The 25,791-nt window shown below is 31.0% G+C and overlaps 5 protein-coding genes across 5 annotated transcripts in view; all 5 read left to right on the top strand.

Moving 5' to 3' along the window:
* Nucleotides 1–5,564: 5,564 nt before the first annotated feature.
* Nucleotides 5,565–7,164, top strand: LOC123014318 (facilitated trehalose transporter Tret1-like). Its single transcript, XM_044413380.1, has 2 exons — nt 5,565–5,707; nt 5,756–7,164. Exons 1-2 carry the CDS (start codon nt 5,665–5,667, stop codon nt 7,108–7,110), a joined length of 1,398 nt encoding a protein of 465 aa, XP_044269315.1. The 5' UTR covers nt 5,565–5,664; the 3' UTR covers nt 7,111–7,164.
* A 2,491-nt stretch (nt 7,165–9,655) lies between these two features.
* LOC123011633 (facilitated trehalose transporter Tret1-like) lies at nt 9,656–12,269 on the top strand. Its single transcript, XM_044409172.1, has 2 exons — nt 9,656–10,397; nt 10,446–12,269. Exons 1-2 carry the CDS (start codon nt 10,322–10,324, stop codon nt 11,807–11,809), a joined length of 1,440 nt encoding a protein of 479 aa, XP_044265107.1. The 5' UTR covers nt 9,656–10,321; the 3' UTR covers nt 11,810–12,269.
* Nucleotides 12,270–13,708: 1,439 nt separating this feature from the next.
* Nucleotides 13,709–25,791, top strand: part of LOC123009436 (5-hydroxytryptamine receptor-like) — a 93,529-nt gene continuing 81,446 nt past the window's right edge. Inside the window, exon 1 of the mRNA XM_044405751.1 lies at nt 13,709–13,793. The gene's annotated coding sequence lies outside the window, so the exon portion shown is untranslated. The remainder of the gene's footprint in view (nt 13,794–25,791) is intronic.
* On the top strand, nt 18,047–20,138 carry LOC123009460 (facilitated trehalose transporter Tret1-like). The gene is made up of 3 exons (XM_044405795.1): nt 18,047–18,103; nt 18,556–18,663; nt 18,718–20,138. Exons 2-3 carry the CDS (start codon nt 18,570–18,572, stop codon nt 20,034–20,036), a joined length of 1,413 nt encoding a protein of 470 aa, XP_044261730.1. The 5' UTR covers nt 18,047–18,103; nt 18,556–18,569; the 3' UTR covers nt 20,037–20,138.
* Nucleotides 24,081–25,778, top strand: LOC123009465 (facilitated trehalose transporter Tret1-like). The gene is made up of 2 exons (XM_044405810.1): nt 24,081–24,249; nt 24,304–25,778. Exons 1-2 carry the CDS (start codon nt 24,162–24,164, stop codon nt 25,614–25,616), a joined length of 1,401 nt encoding a protein of 466 aa, XP_044261745.1. The 5' UTR covers nt 24,081–24,161; the 3' UTR covers nt 25,617–25,778.

The following is a 25,791-nucleotide window of genomic DNA, read 5'->3' as shown; positions in this document are numbered from 1 at the left end:
CCGGTTTTTGTTTGTTTAAATAGGATGATTGAAGACGGAACAAAAAAGTAGGTGGTCAAAAGAGGGAATAGTTTATCCATTACATTCTCATATAAAAATATTATCAGATAAAATTAGAAACAAATAGGCACGCTCTGTCTCAATCAAAATAAAAATGAAAATTTTTGCTGTGTTTAATCTGACTAGAAATCTTCATATTGATAAAATGCCCACAAACTATATTTTTGTACTATAAGTATTGCAGAATCCACATCTCAGGACAGGACGATATTTAGTTTTTTTTGATATTTTGGTTTTTTTGGAATAACATTTTTTTGATCAATTTTTGTTTTTTCTGTAGCACCCCACGTTATGTTACTTTTGGCCATAATAATTGTTCAATTTAAGAAATAAACATTGAATTTAATGATAAAAAAAATTGTTTATATTTTTACAATAATTTACAATTAATTACAAAATAATTCTGATGTCTATAACTCTATATCTTATGATCAAAACCTAAGTTGTATTCACAGGTATCAAAACATTTAAACAAACTAACTAAAATAAAGCTCGATAGCATTCATTGATAATAACCAACAAAATTACTGAGTATATTTGGTTGCATAAGTACAGAATAAAATATACAAATATTTAAATACAGGGTGTTTCACACAACTTTACGAGTCTTGAGCCTAATATACGCACCCAAAGATACAAAAGTCACAAAACACTGGATACAGAAAATACACATTTAATTATTTAATTTTTGGAAACCCATTACAGTAGTTGTCAAACTAATCAATGCTTCATTAATAGTCATAAATTGCAGTTATTCAGAAATAATTATTATTTGTTCTATCAAGAAACGGTATGAATATGACTCTAGTTTATCTATCTTAAACATTAACCAACTAAAAACGTAATTTTTTTAAGGGTGAACAAACTAATATATATGTTTTATGAATATGTTTTATTGATTACATCTTACTGGCGCAGGCCTCGTAAAATTATGTAAAACACCCTGTATTACATATTTTTTTAATTGGTTACCTATCACAGAACGACATACGGCCGATATGCAAAAAAATCGGACAGACTGTTATCATTACTTATTAGCCTACGTCTAAACCACACGTTAGAAGTTTTGCGAGTTCTAACAATGATAATAATTATCTGGAAATTTGTATCGAGCCATAATCGTTAAATACTGCTCAGTGAAAATACAGGTGAATATAAAGTATGGAACCAAGCGGTTTTATTTTTAATCATTTGCCTCCAGAAAATAATAATTAATATAAATTAAAGTAATATAAAAAATACGACCGTATTTTTAGAACGAAATTTTGTTTTGTTTTTGAGTTATTCGATTTTTTTTTGTCAAAATTGCAATTTATGTAAAAAAAAATTTTTGAAAAAATTAAATATAAAGCAGATAGTTGTAATCCTTAGAGTATAACTTTTACGAAAAAAATGATTTTATAGTGGGTTGCCATTAAAAAAAATATTTTCTTTTGTAGAACTCAAAAACAAAAAGAAATTTCGAAAAATTTTATTCTTGTTAAATCATCACATTTTTATAGTACTTTATCACTCATCAATTAGTTTTTTCAAAAAATAAATAGTTTAAGCAAAAAACCTTTGGTTCCATTCTTTTTATTCACCTGGTATATATTTTTAAGATAGTGGATTCTGATTCTGGTTATTGCGGAACATGGTAGAACTTTCTTGTTATTTAAATTAAAAAACTATATCTTTTTATTGCGTTGTTAAATGACAGTCATCTCTATCGCTAAATTTAGTTGTTTTCAAGATATTTAGACTTTTGAATTTGCACATTCCTCCTTTTAAATATTTGAAATCGTATCTCGCCATTTGAAAGAGAAAAGGTAAATCTTTCCTTCAGCGTATTCATTGACATTATGATTATGAAAAATTTTATACAAAATAATCTTTTAGCAAATGAAAAGGAAAAGGAAACTATAAAACAGCAAACTGTTGATAGTTCTGAAAAAGCAGCTATGAGTGTATGCAAAAATTTTAACTTGTTAGAAAATAAAAAAAACAGTTGCAAAACACAATCCTAGATACATGTGTTATAAATATATTATTTTTGTTTCTTTGTCACGGTTGAAAACTTCTCAGAACAAAAAACGCGTTTAATTTACAGCCTCGGCTAACGCCTCGACCTTAGAACTTATCTCTGCTAATCATTTTCAACCTAGCTCAATATTTGTATAATTTTTATGATACAAATAAAATAGATATAATTATTTTGTAACAAAAAATAATAGCTACTTGACCTAAATCTGTTTTAAAATATCTACTTATTTCAGTTTATTTTATTAAAATTTCTTTTATTTGTTATTTATTTAAATAATAACAAATATTTCAAAATTTCATTTTCTTTAACGGAAAAAAGCTCACACCGAAAAATACTCATACGGAAAAAAACCCACACAGAAATAAGCCCACATAGAAAAAAACGCACTGAGAAAAAACCTACATAGAAAAAAACCCAGAAAGGAAAAAGCCCACTTAGAAAAAAAAACGCACAATGAAAAAACCCACCCAGAAAAAACTCATATGAATAAAAGCCCAACTGTCAAAAAGCCCAAGCGAAAAAAGATCACAGAAAAACAACTCACAGGAAAAAACAATCTCTGCTGTCGTGGATGAATTTTTATAATCGATCAGATACCAATAAAAATGTTTTAGAATAAACTTTTGCTGTAATCCTATTCAAGAAAAGTATAAAATCAAGAGTGTAGAGCTTATTCCACATCTGGTGATAAAATGACAGTGAAGAAACTTGGAATGCCCACACTTCGTAAAGATAATGAAACTCATGGGCGTGCATTTTTTCTCTAAAATTTGCTTACTTGTCATTTTGCAAGAGTTTAGAAGCGGGTGATCGCAAATAAAGACCAATATTTAAGTAGATCAAATCATTTAGATGTAATCGTTAATGAACTTACATAAACCTCGATAGCAGCGATGAAATCGAATTTTGCTCTAGTAATTTTGAGGGCGAGGATTGTTAGAAATATCATTGTTAAAAATTATTTTTATGCTTTAACAACGTAATAATTTGTTTATCATTCTTCATCTTATGTATGAGTACCTACTTATGTTATTTTTTTAAAGAATAACAGTGGTTTTGAAATACATTTTATTACGATGCCTCTGGACATTAATTTTTTTTAATAGTAAACATACTTTTAGTGTCAAAATTCAATCAGTTTTGACAACGTCAGTTCGCCTCCAGATTTGGAACAAGCTCTGCCTCTTTTTCTTTTGCGGTTGTGACTCAATGTAATTAGTTTTCTTAACAAAGTAACGCGCACAACTCCCAAATTTAACATTTTTTGTACTGTCGCTACTCAAAACATCGTATTCAGGTAACTCTAACTTGATAATAACTAAAGAAAGTTTGGTGAGACTAGTGAAACAAATTTTTATTTAATAAATAAAGAAAAGATATTGTTCATATAACTATGTCTGACGATTTATTTATCGTTGGTGAAACTGACAATAAGTATTGTATAAAATTTTGTGTGCCCCCAAGCCGCCGTCCCCAGTTTTATAATGTTAAATAGCACACTATCTACTATTTCTAAAAAATTTGGTTACCCAAATATCTCAGAAACTATAGCACACATCTACCAAAAATAAAAAGCGATTTAAAGTAATTGACAGACTGAACTTTTGTAATTTTTTTAAATACTTTTCGCTTGTTACCTCCGAGTCGCCACCCCGATGTGTTAAAGATTTATATTAGAAAATTTTTGATATGGTTCAATTTTTTTGGACAATGTCAATTCAATTTTATTTCTTATTTTTTTTATTTAAGAAAATTATCAGTACGCTATTCAAACTTCTCGCAGCAAAGCGAGTTGTGAATTTGAAAAAGTTGCCGCAAAATAAAACTACTATCCTGTAAATTGAAAGAAAATGTTATTTATAAAGTAGAGGAGCACAAAAAAAAGTTTACTAACGAAAACTAGAAAGAAAATGTAATACCCATTTACATCAAACACCGCTTATAGTGAGCTTCTTTCTCTGTGGGTTTTTTGTATTTGGGTTTTTTAGTAAGTGAGTATTTTTCTGTGTGAGCTTTTTTCTATGTGAATTTTTATCCGTGTGGGCTTTTTTCGATGTGGGTTTCTTTCCATGTGGGATTTTTTCACTGTGCGTTTCTTTCCTTGTGAGCTGTTTTCCGTATGAGTTTTTTTCCATGTGAGTTTTATTCGACGTGGGCTTTTTTCTTTTTGAGCATTATTTCATGTGAGTTTTTTTCTGTGTGGATTTTTTTCTTGTGGGCATTTATGTTTGTGAGCTTTTTTCCTGTGCGCATTTTTCGTGTGGGCTTTTTTCTGGTCACCATAACTCGAATATTAGCGATTTAAACCATCTCGGACGATGCACAGGTGACTCGGCTAGCCTCGTCACCTAGCATCGTCCTCGATTATTATAAATGGCTTAATTATTCTCGTTATATTAATAGCTATAAATTCGTTGTTGTTGTTAAAAATTTATTTTTGAAAAGTTGCTTTACTTTTGTCGCATATAATTTTGATCTATTTCAATAAAGAAAACATTTTAAAACCTAAATGATAGCGGATGCCGATAAAAATATTTTTTTATATGTTACTTATAATACAATAATACAAATAAATACATTTGGTCCGATAATAATAAAAGAAAATACAGGGTGCGCCAGAACTCGCGCCCCAGAGAAAAATTTCAAGTAAGATACGATACCTGGAACATGGAAAAAATGTTTAAAAAATTCTATCTGTCAAAAAAATTTTGACATTTATTTTTTGACATTTGACATTTTTTATGTCTATTTAATGATACTAATGATCCTGTATATGCTTTTTTACAATTATTTAATAAAGATAAAAAAATTACCACTAAAAGCCACAAATAACATTAAACAAAGTTACAATTCAGCATACAGCTTCCTTGTTTCCTCTTCTAATAGCGTATAGTAAAAAAACTTATTAAAAATTATTTAAAAATTATTTCTCCAACAGAAATAAATAGAGTCAAAGTGCAAACTTTAAACTCTCATAACTTCGAAATTTTTATAGATAAATTTTTTTTAACATCTTTATTTTCCATGTTCCAGATAACTAATCTTATATGGCATTTTTCTCTGGGGCGCGAATTCTGGCGCCTCCTGTATAAAGAATTTTTTTTAATAGTTGTTTCACTTTTGTCCGATAGTGTAAAGCAACTATTAATCTAAAACCGCATTTTAAAACTAGATGCAAAAAAATCTTGCTTACTTATTTATTAGTTCTCTAATTAAAAATCCATTTTGATTTACTTAACTATTAAATCTTGATACTTTTTAGATAGTAATTATCAATCTAGAAATTAAAAAATCAGCGTACTGACATTCAATTAATATTTTAATTAACATTAATTTATAATAGCATTTTTGCATGTAAGGATCGTGGGGCACAAATTTCCATACGAACAAAAAAAACTTTGATTTTTAAACCATATAATCAAAAAAAAAACTATTCGTCGTTATTTATATCTGTTGTATATTTTTAAACAGTTAAGTATATATGAAAACGACCTTTACACACATCGTTGGTGTGAATCCTAAAAATGAGACACCACAACAGTGAAAATTTACCTTTTGTAAAATAGCAACAGTGCGAAATCATGATTACCGGGATCACATTACAAGTTATCTCAACACTCATAGGTAAATACAAGCCTGTTTTAATATGAATCTAAAAACAATTTTTGACAGCAACACTGAGTGCATTTGTTGACGGTATGCATTTTGCTTGGACCGCACCGATAGTTCCCGTCCTACGTAAACCCAACAGTCCAATAAAAATAACCCCAAATGATGTGACACTTTTGGAAACCATCTATCTCTCCGGAGGAGTCGTCGGTTTGCCATTAACAATCTTCCTCGTAAATAAAATTGGGCGAAAAAAATCGATTTTAACAGCCTCGGCTATTAACTTAATCGCTTGGATAATTATAGGAACCGCCGACAAGGTGCAGTATTTATACTTAGCACGGTTTTTGGGCGGATTAGAAGCGAATGTTAACTACGTTTCAACGCCGATGTATATCGCCGAAATCGCCGAGGAAAAGTTTAGGGGAGTTTTGTCGGGAAGTTTGTACGTGATGGTGACTTTTGGCATGCTTACCATTTACTCAGTAGCCCCATTTATGCCCTTCTATGTCCCTTCTGTGATAGCAGCAGTGTTGCTGGTGACCCAACTTCTCACATTTTGGATTTTGCCAGAATCTCCCTACTATCTGATGAAGAAAAGACAAGAGGAAAAAGCCAAAGCAGCTCTATTAAAACTGCGAGGAAATCTCGACAAATTCCAAACAATATCTTCAGCCATCCAAAAACAACAAAAAGAGAAAGGACGCTTCCGTGAACTTTTCTCAGTGTCAAACAATCGGAGAGCTTTCACAATTGTGTTATACCTAACTGCAGCACAACATTTCTCCGGGATAACTCCGATTTTAATGAACTTGCATACAATTCTAGTTGATACCGATTCAACTTTTTTTAATTATAACGTGACTGCTATTTTTTTCGTTGCTGTGATGCTAATTACATCGATTCTAACTTCGTTTTTCCTTGACAAACTCGGGCGGAAAGTTCTTTTAATTATCTCGAGTATGGTTTGTGGTTCGTGTTTGTTAATTATGGCCGTTTATTTCCACTTAAAATCATTGGAAAAAATTGATTCTAGTACATTTGGTTGGATTCCTTTGATTGCTGTAATGACATATGCTGCAGGATTTCGTAGTGGTATTGGTTTAGTACCGATTGTATTAGCTTCGGAATTATTTTCAATGAATGTTAAAGCTCTTGGTATGTCCTTGAGTGACGGAATGTATGTAACTTTTGGATTTATTTGTATAGAGATGTATCAAACCATTGTTCATTATTGTGGATATTATGTTCCTTTTTATATTTTTACAGTAGTTGCATTTGTGACAGCAGCTTTTGCTTTCTTTGTCATTCCAGAAACTAAAGGTAAATCACTAGAAGAGATACAAACACTATTGAAAAAACAAAAACAAACACTCACGGACGATAAATACGAAAATCACAATCTTGTAATTGCTTAGAAAGTTATATTTATTTTTGTTACAACACACAAAAAATAAATTAATTTGTATGCGCTTAGTTATTTTATTTTAAAAAAAATAATATGTCATTAGATTCATTGAAATCGCGTCCCAGAGAAAATTTTCAAGTAAGGTAGGATACCAGGAACATGGAAAAAATGTTTAAAAAATTCTATCTGTCAAAAAAATTTTTACATTTACTTTTTGACATTTAACATTTTTTTATGTCTATTTACTGATAATGATGATCTTGTATATATTTTTTTAGAATTATTTATTAAAGGTACAAAATGTTTGCCAATAAAAACCACAAATAACATTGAACAGAGTTACAATTTAGGATGCAGCTTCCTTTTTTCCCTTTTTAATAGCCTATAGCAAAAAAAAAACTTGTAAAATTATTTTTTCTACAGAAATAAATAGAGTCAAAGTGCAAAATTTAAACCTTCATAACTTCGAAATTTTTATACTTAGATAAAAAAAAATTACATTTTTTCCATGTTCCTGGTATCTTACCTTATATGGCATTTTTCTGACACACCCTGTATGTCATTTCATGGACAACTGTCTTTAAAAACTAAATGCTTTGCTAAGTGTACAAATTTATTTACTTACAATTTTTACCTCGAGGTTTGTTGTTTGAAAATTAGTTACCTCTAACAATCCAAATTTTGACCTGCCCTCTTCTAAATACTAGACAAAGCTTTTTCCCTACATTACGTAATTGTTGAAGGGGAAGTTTAAGACAACCACGTAAGAAATCCACATAATTTTTACGGGAATAGGTTTCAAATGAGGCTGTGTATAAGCCCGGACTTTTTGTGGCCATGGAACTTACAAAAAACTGCTTATAGTTTTTTTAATTTTCTCGCCAAAACAATATCATTGAACATCAGGAATATAGTCAAACTCTAGTTTGATCGTTTACTAAAAGGCGCATTTGATAGTTTTTCCAAAAACCGCCCTAAATCGGTATCTTACTCCCCCAAAGATACCCCTTCTTAATCTCTCGGATATGGAATTGTAAAACAGTAAAAAACGTTTTAGTATTTCTTATTTTATCTTGCTAAACACCTACTTGTAATAAAAAAAATCCATAAAATATTGAAGAAATGATACAATTCTGAAGCTTTTAACAAAAGATATATATGTATGTCAATCGTTTCTGAGTTGAATAAGTTCGGAAAGCATCTACCTACTTTACTGCAATAGTTTGACAAGGTTTTGCACTCTATTCAATTGATGTTCGCAAACATTTCATGAAATATTTTAATAAAGAGGAAGGGACGTTGCGAATATTTACCGACGTGCCGAATCTCAAAATGGTTACAGATATGTTATCTTTGTCAAAAAATTCCATTTTGTTTTGTATGGTTTTAATAAGATTTTTATTTACTCCAACAGAAGAAAAAAAAAGAAAATTCTAGAAGTTTATAATTATAATCAAATACAATAATATGTTTGAACAATTAGACTGAAATCCAGTAACTTGTTGGCTTACCAGGACTTTCCAAAAGAAATAGTAGTAATTGTCAGGTTGTGGAAATTTACAATTGCTTATAAAATATTATAGATATGTATATCTGGTACGGTTTACAACACACTTCATCATTTAATTTTAGTCAGTCTTTAATTATTTAGTATGCTTGGCAATCCAACCTAACGATGTTTAACAATTTGTTGTTTGCAAAACTATTTCAGTAGTTTATTACGTGTGGAACTAAAAGTTTTTAAAAACCTATTCAATTATAAATAAAACACAAGTTATTAATTGCAAAAATTGTGATTACTACCTACATATATTTAATTTTATTTGGTTGTCTATCTTTCATTTCCAAAAACTTTAAGGTAAGGCACCCAACCAATTGGGTGTCACGCACATTCATGATTATTAATATTATTACTTTAAGCGAGACCTGTGATTTGCATAAGATGGGTGCAGTGTTAATGCAGGAGTCTCTTGGAGGGCAAAGTATACCAATTAGAGTAGTTTTTTGATAAAATATCAACTACGTCCTTGAGATAAAATCTAAGTATACTCTTTTAACACCTACCGGGTGACTGTAAATGATTGTGATTTTTTTACCTCAATTTGGTGTCAAATTTAAAGTTTTAGTTTGACAACCTTGACTTTCAAATTTAAACTTCAAACTTTTATAGGCAATTGTTATTCATTTGAGACAGACAATCACTAACTTAGTCGACACCTGGCACATTCTGATATAACAAATTTTTACCAACTGATTTTTTGCCACAAAGATTTATAGTTACCCGGTATTACATAAAATATAATTGTAGACAGGGTGTTACATTTCTAGTGCTCAGCAAACGCAATTTTCTACAATTTTTTCCTTCAATTTGAAGGCAATTATTTATTTTATTCGTATTTAACCTTGAAACGCTCGTAATAAGTATAATAACCATTACATTTAAATTAAGTGCAAAATTTTGATACGAACGTTGATAAAATTTCGTTGATATGTAGTTGAACTGTTTAAATAGTTTTAATACTAACTATGTAATGTAGGTGAGTGTTCCCAAACTTTAACAACATACAGATTTTTAAACTAAAAATATTTTTATTAATAACATTTATTGTTAATGTGAGTATAATTTTTGTAATTCTACATTTTCAGAAACTCACAAACATCCTATTGATGTATGCTTATCTTCAACACTCAGACGCAAAGGATGTCATATCTATTGTTGGTGTATAAAAAATATTCCAACCACGCAACTGATAAAGTTGCTACTAAAGTTAAGTTTAAACCAACATAACGGACCCTACACCTAACACAGACAGCTTCCTTTCATACGAAAATTTGCGAAATTGTGACGTAAGTCATGAAGAATTCCACGTATTTAACATACACGTCTATTTATAAATCAAGATGATGTAGCAAAATTGGAAGAAACCATTATTCAACGCACCCAGCAATTTTTTCCACCATCACAATTTGAAATATTATACCTGTTACGTGTCAACAACAATTTAGATATGGTTTATTATCATTCTATGTTGCGTTTAATGTACAAGTGGATACTCGTGCGAAACGTGTGCTCGGTGTATTGCCAGATCCAAATCTATTTTCACATCAGTCAATCATCTCCATGATTCCAACTTCTTACCTGTCCACACTAGTCTCGACCTCCACTTGCGTGTACGTCATTAACTGTCATTTCCCAATTTCATAATCATTCCGCTCAAAAAATGCAGAAAAAACAGAAAACTGGCCTCAAGCAAATGTTCGCCGGAACGGGGCCCCAAATCCTCGCCTCGGTCGCTGGTAAGTACTTTTTCATTAATTTACTCAGTGATAAACCCATTATTATAGCGACAATAAGCGCAATGAACGATGGCATGCACTACGGCTGGTCCGCACCCGTCATACCCATACTCCAATCCGAAAACACACCCATCCAGATATCAAAAATCGATGAAAGTTGGCTGGAAACCATGTACCTCGTCGGTGGGATCGCCGGCCTTCCCGTCACCATCTACTTAGTAAACAAAATCGGCCGCAAAAACTCCACAATGGTGTCGTCGATTACAAGTCTCGTATCGTGGATTTTAATAGCATTGGCATCCAAAGTTACTCTACTGTACGTTGCCAGGTTTCTGTCTGGCCTAGCAGGTGACATGGCTTTTGTGGCGACCCCCATGTACGTTGCGGAGATCGCCGACCAAAAAATCCGGGGGCTTTTGTCATGCCTCATCTACCTGATGATGCTTTTTGGGATTCTCCTCATCTACGCAATTGCCCCATTTACCCCTTTTTATGTCCCGTCGGTAGTCGGTGGGGCATTATTAGTGATCCAGCTGGCTTCTTTCACCTTCATGCCCAAATCTCCATACTACCTCATCACAAAAAACAAGATGGACAAGGCCCGGAAAGCCTTGAATCGGCTGAGAACGACCAAAGATAACGAAATCGAATTAGAGGAAATCAGCAGAGCGATCGAACGCCAAAGAAAGGAAAAAGGACGACCGCAAGACCTACTCCTCGTCAATAGTAATCGCAAAGCCTTGATTGTGATAACAATGCTCAACGGAGCTCAACATTTCACCGGAATCAGCGTCATGTTGATGAATATGCACACGATTTTGACCAATGCTGGGTCAGTTTATCTCACGTCAAACGCAACAGCGATTATATTCTCAAGTTGTATGCTCATAGCGGCGACAATATCTTCGTTCGCCGTTGACAAATACGGAAGAAAGTTCCTCTTAATCTCCTCCAGTATTCTAACTGGAATTTGCCTCCTAGTTTTAGCAACTTATTTTAACTTGAAATACGTCGGTTACGACATGCGTGCTGTAAGTTGGATTCCTATCGGCTGTGTTATGGTGTATGCTGCTACTTTTAAGATGGGATTAGGTATGGTACCTATTGTGATAAGTGCTGAGATTTTTTCAAATAAGGTTAAAGCTATGGGAATGACTATAGCTGATGCTATGTATCTCATTTTTGGGATTGTTTCGATTGAATTATACAAACACCTAAGTGAGTCATACGGGTATCATGTACCGTTTTATCTATTCGCTTCTTTTTCTTTTATTACCACAGTATTTGTTGTTACTATTGTACCTGAAACTAAGGGAAAATCGTTGGAAGAAATCCAGCTTTTGCTTAAGGGACAAAAAACTGTCATTAGCCATGACGACAATGATGTGACAACTAGTCTTACAAAAGTGTGATGTTTACAACGTTAACTTGTAAAGATAAATAATTATTTTTGATAAAAATTGTTCCTTTTTAATTTGAATCTAGAGATTTTATCTCAGATTTGTATCATATCTGACTTATAGTATAGTATAGCCAATTATTTTTTTGTGATTTTGTAGGAAAATATACACTTGATATAAGTACACACATTATGCAGGTAGGAAAATGGTTTTTGACTTAATTTTAATTGGCACTTTTTACATGACATATTTTCTAGTTCCCTAAGGTATTGACCTGATTTAGATTTATAATAATGTAGTGAATAATAATGTATATCAATGTTGCTAGGTAACATTTCTTTTATGCTAAATATATTTATCGGACCGATAACCTTAACAAACTGGGTTATAAACAGTTTGCAAAATATGAAGAAATTGTTTTATCTTATCTGAAAAATAATTCTCATTCTAAATAAAAATTACTGTTACCACTTACACTTATTTGGACCATTTTGACCACCTCATCCCAATTGTTCCTTTTTTATAAACTTTTTTATTATGAACAACTTCAAAAGAGAGCAAATAATTACTAGGTACAACGAATATCGTTTTATGTACCTAAGTACTTATTTTTTTACACAAACACAGTCGGCCATAAATAAATGATTAGATTGTAACTTTATGAAAATAGCAAAACAGATATGTGAGGCCTGAGTAAAACACAATAAATAATATTACAGTTCTTTGGCGAATTTGACAAACAAAAAAATGTTTATTTGTTAATTGCGTATCTATCAGTAAATTGTTTTTTAAAAGCATTTTATTGTTCAAGCCCAAGGACATTTAAATTTGTTAATGTAAAATACTGAACGATCATTAAAACGCCACAGGACTAAAGATGTTAAATTGCCATTGAAATTTTCATTGCGTTCTAAAACAATAAAATATTTTTTTGGCAATAAATTAACGGACAAGTATAACCGTTAAGCAAGCACAATAATTAATTTAAATTAATTGATGTATATTGTTTCACAAGAATCCAGACAGTTTGATCCAAAGATTAATGATTTTCTTTACCATACAATAACACCAAAAACATCGATTCACCAAAGGCGTACTTACAGCTTTGTAAATTAAACAAAACCGGAAGTATATTTTAATGAACATTAAGCAACAAATTGCAGGACCGTATTTTCACACTCCGGTGGTGAAGCAATGCGAGACATTAAACATTCTCACTTTATTATCAACATCAGAGTCCGAAGTTTGTATCTGTGGGACTCGGTAGACCTTACCTCTTGTAATCCAAATGATATTTTCCCACGATACTATGTATAAGAAAGGAAAACGTCAATTTCAAACAAATGAGGCATCTGTGAAAAATTTGTACGTTATTAAGTAAGCACGGTTATAAAGTAATAATTTACTGTTAATAGAGAGTTTTTGCAAATCGTTTAGTTTAACGTTATCCTTAACGACAACGTCATTTAATTGTCGTGTGGTACGTCTTTCAAGAGCGAAAGGCGTACCTATTCCGTCAATTCAAAGACGTTTACGTAAACGTCTTATTTTTTGATTTCTTAGCAACGGCCATTTGTGGTAATACGTTAATAGTATATTATGATACGAGTTTTATAAGAAGCATTTTGTCGCACGCACGTGTCGCAGTAAGTGCGACAAAATACCTTATAAACGAGATATCATACAGTATTTTTTCTACTTTGCACTTTATTAAACAAAAAAATAAAAAAATAATAAATGTAGGGAATTTTGCGGCAGTTGGCGACATTGCGTGGTGGCTAGGTGGCTATGAAATAAATTAATTTGAAACGTCATTATTTTATTCGTAAAAATGAATTTCGAAGGTGTCGAAGACGTTTTGCAATGTACGGCGTTAGAAATACCAACCTTGACGGCAAATACGATGAACAGTTTACTCTCTGTGAGATCACACGTCAATATTGTTCAGTAAGTTGACGGCAAAACCTACCTAACCACAAAAGTCTCAAAAGTAATAGTAAGTACCTTTTATTTTACTTTGTCCTATGATCTAAAGATATGCGTAAGCACCACTATAATCATGTTCATTCGGAATATTTTTTGCGATGATTAATTAAACCAATCACAGCAAAAATTTCGTATTTGAATAATTTCATTTGCGTTAGACCGATTGACACTGACAGTTCGATGGAAAAACGGTTAGGTCGCCAACATTATAAGACTAAATTTCCCTCTTTTTAGTATAATTTTTATAGCACTGTTTTTGTTCATTACGAAACCCAAAACAATATCGTAATGGACCTTAGTGCGAACGCAAAGTAGAAAAACATTTTTACGGTTTGCAAAAACTCTCTAATATTATTATATTAACTTAATAAGTATGTTGCTATTTTGTTTATCTGAAACGCTCGTTAAGAAGCTATAAAAACGTCATACATTTCGGGCAAATGTGAGCTATAAATGGATTTTGGTAAATATAACACTTTTCATAGGTTTTTATTTTATATTATTAAAATAACTGTGATATTAATAATCTGATCATTAATTTTATTGATTCTAATAAATCAATATTTTTGCAATAAATGACTTTTTTCAGACTCTTAGAGAAAATAGTGTATACAACTCGCTAGAAAGTGCTTCTGCACTCGACTGACGCTTCGTACACATAAGACTTATTTGTTATTTGTCGTTTTCCATACTCGTTATGTATTATACTTTTACGAATTTATCTATCAGAAAAAAATTAATTGCCTTAGAGGACTATTTTTATTAATAAATAAATATTTACAGGTAGGCACAAACAAAATGTAATTATTTTGCTCCTAAAACAAACAACAAATTCATAATTATTTGACGGCGGCGTCCCTTTTTGCCCTTATCCGAGATTAGTTTGACAATATAGTCTGAGTCCACATGTTATTAAACTAGATTTATCAAGTGAAATTATTACAATACATAGGTAAGTACTAGAAAATAAATAGCTACATATCATATGAGAACCATATTTCTGCAGATTACGCTACCATTTTATTTAATTCCAATTTAAAATAAAAATTGTCATCTGGTATGTATCTAAAATTTGAATTTAACATAAATAATTGACTTCAAAGACAACTATTATCTATGCCATAGCCATCGCCACCTTGGCAACATCGCAACTGAGTTTTTTGAGGTGAAATAGGTCAAAAACATTTGATGTCTTTGTATAACTCCACCCCACTGACAAATTTTGAGCCAAAAAGCTCCACTACTTCATATAGAAAAAAAACAGTGGAAAGTGACAGCTGTGACGATGGCTATGGCACGTACAACTTAATATAGTTTTTTACATTTTGTTTTAATTAGAAATAAAATGTAAGAATGGCATATTTACGTAAGTGTATTTCAATTATAACCATATTTACTTACATCTATAAAGGGAAAATATTTTTATTTTTGAACTGGATATGCCCAAGAGTTGTTTACTGCTGCACACGTGTCGTATAAATTATTTACAGGAACACAGCTGTATTTTAAGTTGCCTATAAAAATTCAAAACACTATGTTCTTTCTAATGTAAGAATTAAGAAAGTTAAATGGTATTTATATTGAAAATATAGAAATGATATAGGTACATAGGTACCTATATTTAGATAAGAAATCAGAGATTGGACAAACAGTTCGCTTTAATTTGGGGAAAGCAGTAAAATTGGGGGACGATAAGAGCAATTTAACTTTATCAGTTTATAATTTGGGTAACCTAGTTGTGAACTAATTTCGGTAAACGATTTTTTCTGGTAAATGAATTATATTCGAGAGAAAACGCGCATTTAAGTGCGTCATCGCAGCTCAATTAACATAAGAACGAAATTAAATTTGTTAAGAGTGTAATAAGGGGCAAAAAGTTGAAGTAGTTGGATTGTTTCATAAAACGCGTTATTTTAATTAGATTCCTACCGAGGCCACCTGAATCTTTTCTCAAAAACTTTGCAAATTGGGTTTCTTTACAGTCGTAATTAATGATTTATTGCCTCGAGTCACAACAATAGGCGTTGTACAAAATAAACTTAGCTTTATGGCAATTAAATTTTCTATTTAAAACTTTCATCCGAAATTTAGATCTCCAACCGGTCTTCTGTTTACTAAAATTAACAAATTCAAATTGTTTGAGGAAACTTTTGATTTCAGCTCGAAGAGGAGGAAAAACTTCAATTCCTTTCACTGCACCTCACTCGTGGCTTTTCAGTGATAAATTATCCTGTCACATTACCATTATTCATGAACTTGTGCAATATTAGATATTTTCATCAATCTACCACGAGTTTTTCAGTTTTAATAAAAAAAATTGCGAAAACAATATAAATTTTCGTTTCATATACGAAAATGTCATTTTTTGCACGTGTATTAAGTAACCCTAAAATAACCATCAGGCTTTCATTACAACAAAATTTGAGAAATTGTTCCGTAATTTCGTATTTTAACGAGGAGCGTCGGACCATGATCAAAGACAGTTTCAAAGTTCGCTATTTATTCAACAAGAGATCGACTCTACAATTTAGACATAAGATAACAAGAAAAAGGTCTAATTAAGCCAATTTGTGATCGCTGCTAAAAATACTGATATACAAGATGTCTGAAATAAACGTTACAATATTTCGAGGACTGATTTCCTAGGTCAAAATAAAAAGAGATGTTCCCGTAGATTTATGTCCGAAAATGATTCACGCAGAAGTTAGAACCTCCTAAAGATCCTGGACAAATAGCCTTTTTTGTAATTATCACTAGTAATAGGTACACTTGGTTGCAAAAAAATCAGAAAATGTCAAAGGATAAGAATGTCAGATCTTTATATTTATCCATAGTTTGAACCAGTGGCGAATCGTGGGTTCAAAACTAGGTGAAAAGCTAAAAATTGTACATTTCTTTTTGAAGTTGTGATGGTTCCAACGTTTAATCTTTAAAAAGTAATTATCTCATTTACCTAACCAATTAATACAGGGTGTCAAATTTAAAACTTGCAATCGGCAATAACTCTAGAACTATAAAAGTTATTGAGAATCACTCAAAACCGTTTCGGTGGTTTTTAGGGAGAATCAAAATGGCTTGATAAGTGACGCTCGTCCACCCACCCTTCAAGACACAGCCACCTTAAGTTGACAATTTTAAATGGCACCACCCTACTTGCGATACATAGCCTTTCAAAAATGTCGTACAACTGCCTATTTGGTAAAGCCATTTTTCCAATTATTCAAAAACGAAGACGTTAAATTTTAATTTTTTTATTATATTCAAGGGTGGGTGGAGGTGTGTCACTTATCATGTCATTTTAATTCCCCCTAGGAACCACCAAAATGGCTTTGAGTGATTATTAATAACTTTTTCAGTTGAGAAAAATTGCCGATTGCAAGTTTTAAAATTGATACAGTGTATATTCGTTTAATGAAAATAAATACTAAAAGAAAAAAAACTGACAAATTTATTGTTTGTAGGATTCATTTTAGAAACGAATATAACGAATACCTAATGTTTCTAGAAGTTAAAAAAAATTCAGTCATTCACTGACACGATACACTTAATTAATTCTTGGAAAGATTCTAGCAGGTGGTCCATAAAAGTCTGCTGCAAACTGTTTTTCTATTTCTTTCTGAGATAATAGATTTTTATTAATATAAACGTCAAAAATTTATAATTTACACTCTAAATGTATTTTTTTTATTTGTAATAAATAAGCTGTTAAAAATAAAATTCTTTAAACAACTTTTTTTTAATAACTGTTTGTCGTATTTGCAACTAAAAAGGCACTTTACTTTATAGAAAAATAGTTATATAAAAAATATTTTTTACAAAAGTCGTTTCACTTATACACACTGAATACTTGCCTTTTGATTTTTCTGGTATTAAAACATTTTTCTTTTGAAATTGAGTGATTTAAATATTTTAACAAATTATTTGACATTATTTAAGAAATTTACCACTTTCTTATGTTATTATTAATTAGTGTGGAGAACAATTTTATTTGCATCAGTGGAATAAACGTCGTAAATTCTTCGGATGCATATAACTTACATTCTCGAAATTAAAATAGTTGTTTATTCCCTTGATACATAAATAATAATTATTATTTATTCTAGTTATTGAAATAAAAAATGAACAATTAAAATACGCATGCCTTATAAATAAAATACCTACCAACAATTAAAGATAAACTAGAAAAAAATAGTAAAGTTACAAACTTTTGATAACAGTCAGACTGAAAACTATAAAAAACACATTAGTAGTTTTCAAAAATGCTTTACTTTAAAAGAAAACTTGTAAAGCTAATGTGAGTGTGTACAAAACTGAACATACGTAAGAATACAAAAGATTTTCTGCAAACGTCAGAAAAATGACTCTTTTATGACTATACAAGTAAAAGTAGATTATCAGCACTCGAAATTTTTACTAAATCAATAAACACTTTTCAAAATCTTAACACAAATTCCGAAACAGACGCGTGACGTTTATTATGTTTTCATTGCAAAGCATCCAGATTATTTTGTTCATTTACTTAATAATTTTTGTGTTCTCTTTACTCCCAATCTGAATACGTTTGCGGATAAAATATTTAGTATATATTATTTGGAGTTAAAGTGAGTTTATGTGGCTCAGCTGAATCATTTGCTTCAAACTCCGTTCGGCAAAATAAACGTTCAGCTACGCCACATATACCATCACTTATACTCCTAATAAAATAATATACTATTTATCTCCTAATTGTGATTAGAAGTAGAAATGATTAATAAATGTTTCTCTTCTTTCAGTTTTTGATATAATAATGCGTTCAAATAGTCAAAATCACATTAAAAGTCTACACTTTTTCACCTTACAAAAACCCGGATACCTCTTGCAAATCTTAGCATCATTGAGTGGTAAATACTATAAATTATTTACTTAGCATTTTTCTTAATTATACATATTTTAAGCTTCACTTATTTTAATTTCGGAAGGCATGCAATACGGTTGGTCATCCCCCGTAATGCCTATCTTAGAATCAAACAATACTCCCGTCAAACTCAACGCAGATGATTCGGCTTGGCTAGAAACAACTTTCTTATTATCTGGACCTTTGGCATTACTTGTAACACCAATTTTAGTTGACAAAGTCGGTCGCCATAAAACAATTTTATTAATTTCTTGTATGTCTATAATCGGTTGGATTCTCATCGGAGCTGCGACCCGTGTGCAAATTTTATACGTCGCAAGATTTCTACTTGGTGTTGTTTCTGATATAATGTATACAACGGTACCGATGTACATTTCAGAAATCGCCGATAAAGAAATTAGAGGTTTTCTAAATGGAATTCTTTACGTCATGTTTTACTCTGGATTCATCATAATATATGCAGTAGCTCCATTAACACCTTTTTATGTACCTTCAATAGTGTCCGCAGGCATTTTATTTTTACAAATAATCACGTTTTGGGTCATGCCTGAATCGCCCTATTTTTTTGCAAAAAATCAACGTTATGATAGTGCAATGAAATCTTTGAAAAGACTGCGCATGAAAGACAACTGTAATATTGAATTTGAAGAAATTGTAAAATTCACAAAAACAAGTGAAATCAAAAGCAATATAAAAGAAACAATTTTTAAGAAAAGTACTCTCAAAGTGTTTGCTTGGGTAACCATACTGGTCACAGCGCAACATTTTTGTGGCTTTACTATTATCACAATGAATATATACACAATTCTCGAAGAAGCTGGTTCAATATATCTCGATTCATACACGACAGAAATATTATTTGCTTCGCTAATGTTGGTAGCAATGTGTGTTTTCTGCAAAGTGATTGATAAGTTTGGTCGAAAAATGTTGTTGATTTTGTCGTGTACCTTAACAGGAATAAATTTGCTAGGATTAGCAATTTATTTCCATGTTAAAAATTTAGGATATCATGTTGATTATTTTAGTTGGGTCCCTTTAGTGTTTATTATGTTTTATGCTCTTACTTATAATATTGGATTGGGAATGGTACCAAAAATTTTAATTTCCGAATTATATTCTATCAGAATTAAATCAATTGGTATGGCTCTTGGTGGTGGCACATTTGAATTATCCGCTTCATTGTCTATACTTTTTTACAAATATATCACAAGTGTTTGGGAAATGCATATATTCTTTTACATTTTTACTGGGACTGCTTTCGCTACTGCTTTATTTACTATTTTGATAATTCCAGAGACTAAAGGAAAATCATTAGAAGAAATTCAGGTTATGTTAGAAGCGACAAATGAAAATACTTGATATTTATATCCATATACAGGCTGCGCCAGAACTCGCGCCCCAGAGAAAATTTTCAAGGTAAGATACCAGGAACATGAAAAAATGTTTAAAAAATTCTATCTGTCAAAAAATTTTGACATTTATTTTTTGACATTTGACATTTTTTTTTATATCTATTTAATGATACTGATACTTGTATATGTTTTTTTTACAATTATTTAGTAAAGGGATAAAAATTTTGCCAATAAAAGCCACAAACAACATTGAACAGAGTTACAATTTAGGATACAGCTTCCTTGTTTCCTCTTTTAATAGCCTATAGCAAAAAAACTTGGAAAATTATTTTTCCAACAGAAATAAATAGAGTCAAAATGCAAACTTTAAACCCTCATAACTTCGAAATTTTTATAGATATTTTTTTTAAACATTTTTTCCATGTTCTTGGTATCTTACCTTATATGGCATTTTTCTCTGGGGGCGCGAGTTCTGGCGCACCCTGTATGTATTTAATTCTATAATTTGTAAATTACATATTTTCTATACTCATTCTCTTTGTGTTTTATTTTATATGTACCTACTATCGGACAAAACTTATCAGTTTAAAACGTCATAGTAGGCTGGTGTCATAAACAAAAGAAGATTATTTTCATATGTTAAATACGTTAGTTTGCAATAATTTATGTAAACAACACTCTTTATTAGCGCGACAAAAATAAAGCAAATTTTTGTTTGGTATAGAAATAGAAAAAAAGAGTCTACGATTGAGGTAAGTTTATAAAAGCATATTTTCGGGTTAATTAAGCTTATTCGCAAACTTTTTAAATACATAAATATGCCAAAAGGGAAAGCAATATGCTTAGAGTTAAAAAAAATAGTAGTGAACACTTTTTTGGAGGGAAAGAGTGTGACTACCATTTCCAGGCAATTTGTCTTGCCCAAATATAGTGTGTCCAGTTATAATGTAAGAGGACATGTAGAAAAAATGCCCAAGACACAAAGGTCTAGAAAAACTGCAGTATGGATGGATAGCAGAATTAAAAGGATTTCTCAAAGAGATACGTGGCTATCAGCACCAAGAATAATTGGTGAAATTCCTGAATTAGAAGTTCACGAACAGTTCAACGAAGATTAGTTGAAGCAAACGTCCAGTTAATAAACCGTTGGTCAGAAAGAAATCGTCTTGCCAGGCTTGCATTTGCACGACGACATTTTTAACTGTAAAGATAACACCAGATTTTATCCAAAGTACGTTACACCAACAATAAAACACGGGCGAGGAAGTATATTGTTATAGGGTTGTTTTTTGTGGACCGGAGTAGGCCCACACTTCATTGACGGCACTATGGATCGGTTGATATACCGAGACATACTCCAAAATGTCATGTTGCCTTATGCTGAGTGGGAAATGCCTCTGCGCTTCATGTTTCAACAAGACAATGATCCGAAACACAAGTCTCGCCTTGCTCAGGACTGGTTTCAGGAGAATGATGTCCATGTTCTGCAATGGCCAGGACAATCACCTGACCTCAATCCCATCGAGAACCTGTGGGAAGAGATTGAACGTGGTATTCGTACCACTTCCCTAACAAGCAATCGTTGATTGATAAAATTAACGAAGTTTGGACGAATCTGCCAATTGCTACAACACAAAATTTAATTTCATCCATGCCACGTCGATGTCAAAAAGTGATAGCAAATAATAGTTATCCTATTAATTACTAAGTTAATACTTTCATAATATTGTTAAATTTGTTTTTGTTGTTAAGTAATTTTTGTTTTGTAAAAGTTGCTTTACTTTTGCTATGTTTCAATAAGTAAAACATTTGAAAACCTAAACGATAACCGATGCCAATAAAAATATTTTTTTACATTTTACTTATAATTCCAAAGCAAAGAGAAATACATTTCGTCAGATAATAGAAGGAACTATAAAGATAACTATATAAAGATTTTTTTTTAAATAGTTGCTTTACTTTTGTCCGATAGTGTATGTATAGTGACGGACAGTGTATTTCTTCAGCCAATTTCCATGACAGCCTAAAAGTGGAAATTAGTCTTTAGGTTTTTTTTAACCTTGTTTAAGAATTTTGATTAATGTTTGCCATGCTAGCTATTTTTTATCGTTGCTTTGTCTTACGTTGCTTGAAGTTTAAAATGAATTCAATAATTTTTATTTTATAAACGTATTTGCAGCTGGCACGTTCGAATTTGATTAAATATGACAATACATATTTGAATGTCAATTACCATAACGATAAAGCACAGACTACAGTGAAATTTTGTCAATTCACGGAAAGAAGTTGGACGAAATTCACTGTCCATACGAGTACTCAAACTCACAATCACTCGAAAAAAATTTCGGAAACAATCAATGCACTCAGGATATTATAAGTAAAAATTACAATTTTTATCACAAATATCGCAATTGTGTTGCTCCGTTACTATGTGTTACTGAAACATTTTATCATCAGCCGTTGCTTTTAAAGAGTTACTTTATCTTATACTGTTTCTATGGTGTTTTTAAGCTTACCTCTTTTGTTGCCGTTAATATATTCTTTTCTACATTTAAAATACGTCGTCAATTACAATGTATTTATTTTATAAGTACCTTTGAAAATTAAGACATTTACTTTTGGCATACTATTTGCTATTTTAAAAATGTGTAGAGTGTAAATTAGGTTTTCATCAAGAATGTCGAATTAATTTTTATTTCATTATTTAAGTGACATTTAAGAAACTTTAATTTCAGGGCATTTTACAATGACATAATTTTAGATTTGTCAAAGTACCTTAGTTACCAACGGCCGCAAGTTACATAAAATACTCTTATATTGGCATTTTGTTAATTTTGACATTATTACCTATGACATTTTTTTTACAATTTTTGAATTTCGTAAAATTTTCTAATTTAATAGGAGTATTAATTTTGGAGAGCGATTTAAAGGCATCACAAGTTTTATTATTCGACTCTTATAAAAACATACAAAAATTTTTGAATTTTCTGAAAGATATTTGGCGAAAAAATTGTCATGAAAATAGATGAAAGATTTATTATTTAAGTACTTTATCCACTAGTGAATAAAGCAAAACCTAGTTTTATCTATTTTTGAATGTTTCTTTAACAAACTACAAATGTATTTTATCTCTAACACAGGGCGACAAAAAAAAAGTCATGTGGTGACAACTTGACAAATTTTATACCATTTTGTTCGTCTCAGTGAGACAAATCAAATGCACTAAAAAAAAAATTTAAAAGTCCACACGCTTTGAACTAAATAATTTTTTGTAATTTAAATGAATTTAAAATGCTTTAACTTTAAAAAATCATTACTCAATAACTATTAGGCCGATTTCCTTCAAATAAAGACCATTCTAAAGGGATGGCTTTGCCCTTTAAGATGATGTGAAATTTGAATTTGAATATAAGTAAACTTAAGTTCGATTACCATCGTGTAGAGCATCTCTTTATTAGTTGTAATCCAAATTTTCAAAAGAATATACTTAGTAGTTTTCAAGATATGGTTTTTTGAAGTTAAGGTTTGCTAATCAAGCATTGCTCCTTATAGGAGAAATCCATATTAATCTTACTTAAAATTGCATTTTTATAAAACACTGTTCGAAGAAAAGTTTGCCAATATTCAATTTCAAATTTCATATCATCCTAAAGGGCAAAGCCATCCCTTTAGGATGGTTTTTATTTGAAGGAAATCGGCCTAATAGTTATTGAGTAATGATTTTTTAAAGTTAAAGTATTTTAAATTCATTTAAATTAGAAAAAAATTAAGTAGTTCAAAGTGTGTGGACTTTTTGATTTTTTTTTTAGTTCATTTGATTTGTCTCACTGAGACGAACAAAATGATATAAAATTTGTCAAGTTGTCACGACATGACTTTTTTTGTCGCCTTGTGTAATTAGCATTTGGATGACGTTTCAAAAACGACGACGTTGAAAAACCCAATTATCTAGATAAACTAAACAATTAAAATAATAAGTCTGCCTTGTGCGCATAAACGCAATATTAAAGAAAATAAGCAACAATCAGTATTTTCATTATAAAGTTTTTAAGTAAACATTTTGAAACATTTCTAGAGTAATTAATTGTTTTTATTATTTATTTAGCTTTTTTCTTTTATTTCACCATTCACGATGCATCTGAATCATCAAACTAAAACAACAAGCCTTTACAGTTTGTTTAAACCTGGCCATCTATATCAAATTTTGGCCTGTTTAAGTGGTATGTCCAAATAAAACTAGTTGTGTAGTAAATAAATCATATATTTTTTTTAAGCTTCGCTTATTGTGACTTCGGATGGGATGCAATACGGTTGGTCATCTCCTGTGATTCCAATCTTAGAATCAAAAAATTCTCCTGTCAAAATCACATCAGTTGACTCTACTTGGTTGGAAACTACATTCCTCTTATCAGGACCTCTAGCAATAATTATAACACCGCTTTTGGTTGACAAAATCGGCCGTCACAGGTTGATTTTAATAATTTCTTGCGTTTCTATAATAGGATGGATTCTCATCGGGGTTGCGACTCGTGTAGAAATTTTATACGTCGCAAGATTTCTATTTGGAACCACATCAGATATAATTTTTTCTGTAGTACCAATGTACACTTCAGAAATCGCCGACAAAGAAATTCGAGGTTTATTAAACGGTTTCGTTTACGTATTGTTGTACCTCGGATTTATCCTAGTGTACTCTATAGCTCCATCAACCCCTTTCTACGTAACGTCAGTAGTGGGTGTAGGAATTTTATTTTTACAAATATTCACTTTTCTTCCCATGCCTGAGTCACCATACTTTTTGGTGAAAAAACAGCGTTACGAATGTGCATTAAACTCGTTGAAAAAATTCCGCTCGAAGAACAGCTGTGAAATCGAACTTGAAGAAATCACAACCTATGTGAATGACAGTAAAAGTAGCGTAAAAGAAGCCATTTTTAAAAAAAGTACACTAAAAGTGTTTGTTTATTTGACCATATTGTTTGGAGCGCAACATTTTTGCGGTCTAAGTGTCATTTTGATGAACTTGTATACAATTCTTGAAGAAGCTGGTTCAATATATCTCGATCCAAACACGACGGAAATATTATTTGCATTGTTAATGTTGGTTTCAATGTGTATTTCGTGTTATGTTATTGATAAATTTGGCCGAAAAAATCTGTTAGTTTTGTCATGCGCTTTAACAGGAGTAAATTTGATAGGATTAGCTGTTTATTTACACATGAAAAGTTTAAGATTCAGTGTTGATTATCTAAGTTGGTTACCTTTAGTATTTGTTATGTTTTATGCCGTTTCATTTAATATTGGATTAGGACTAGTACCCAAAGTTTTAGTTTCTGAATTATATCCCATTAAAGTTAAAGCAATCGGAATGTCTGTTGGTGGCGGTATATACGAAATTGCTGGAACTCTTTCTATACTATTTTATAAATATTGTACAAAAGCTTATGATATGTATATCGTTTTCTACTTTTTCGGCGCAACTGCTTTTGTAACTGTTTTAATTACAATATTTTTAATTCCGGAGACCAAAGGAAAATCATTGGAAGAAATACAGGTTATGCTTGAAGGACCAAATGAAAATGCTTAAACAAATCGATGGCTAATATCAACGATTTAGAGTAATGCATTTTAAAATTTGTGTAACTGCTTTACTAATGTGCGCATTTAAATATAGACTTTGTTGAGTACGTTGTACATATAAGTATTTTAATAATTTAAAATTACTGAAAATTAGCGATTATATACTGAAACAAATTCATATT

The sequence above is a fragment of the Tribolium madens genome, unplaced genomic scaffold, assembly GCF_015345945.1.
Source record: "Tribolium madens isolate multiple individuals breed KSU strain unplaced genomic scaffold, Tmad_KSU_1.1 Scaffold_19;HRSCAF=116;Tcas5.2_LG9, whole genome shotgun sequence".
In the NCBI taxonomy this organism is placed as follows: domain Eukaryota; kingdom Metazoa; phylum Arthropoda; class Insecta; order Coleoptera; family Tenebrionidae; genus Tribolium; species Tribolium madens.
This window is presented reverse-complemented; position numbering and strand designations above follow the sequence as displayed.

What these genes read in the sequence shown, in the direction of transcription:
- LOC123009465 (XM_044405810.1), top strand. Translation starts at nt 24,162, where the DNA reads ATGCATCTGAATCATCAAACTAAAACAACAAGCCTTTACAGTTTGTTT. An exon ending in AATTTTGGCCTGTTTAAGTG is followed by an intron (nt 24,250 to 24,303) that starts GTATGTCCAAAT and finishes ATTTTTTTTAAG; the next exon opens with CTTCGCTTATTGTGACTTCG.
- LOC123011633 (XM_044409172.1), top strand. Translation starts at nt 10,322, where the DNA reads ATGCAGAAAAAACAGAAAACTGGCCTCAAGCAAATGTTCGCCGGAACG. An exon ending in AATCCTCGCCTCGGTCGCTG is followed by an intron (nt 10,398 to 10,445) that starts GTAAGTACTTTT and finishes CCATTATTATAG; the next exon opens with CGACAATAAGCGCAATGAAC.
- LOC123014318 (XM_044413380.1), top strand. Translation starts at nt 5,665, where the DNA reads ATGATTACCGGGATCACATTACAAGTTATCTCAACACTCATAG. An exon ending in AGTTATCTCAACACTCATAG is followed by an intron (nt 5,708 to 5,755) that starts GTAAATACAAGC and finishes AATTTTTGACAG; the next exon opens with CAACACTGAGTGCATTTGTT.
- LOC123009460 (XM_044405795.1), top strand. Translation starts at nt 18,570, where the DNA reads ATGCGTTCAAATAGTCAAAATCACATTAAAAGTCTACACTTTTTCACC. An exon ending in AATCTTAGCATCATTGAGTG is followed by an intron (nt 18,664 to 18,717) that starts GTAAATACTATA and finishes ACATATTTTAAG; the next exon opens with CTTCACTTATTTTAATTTCG.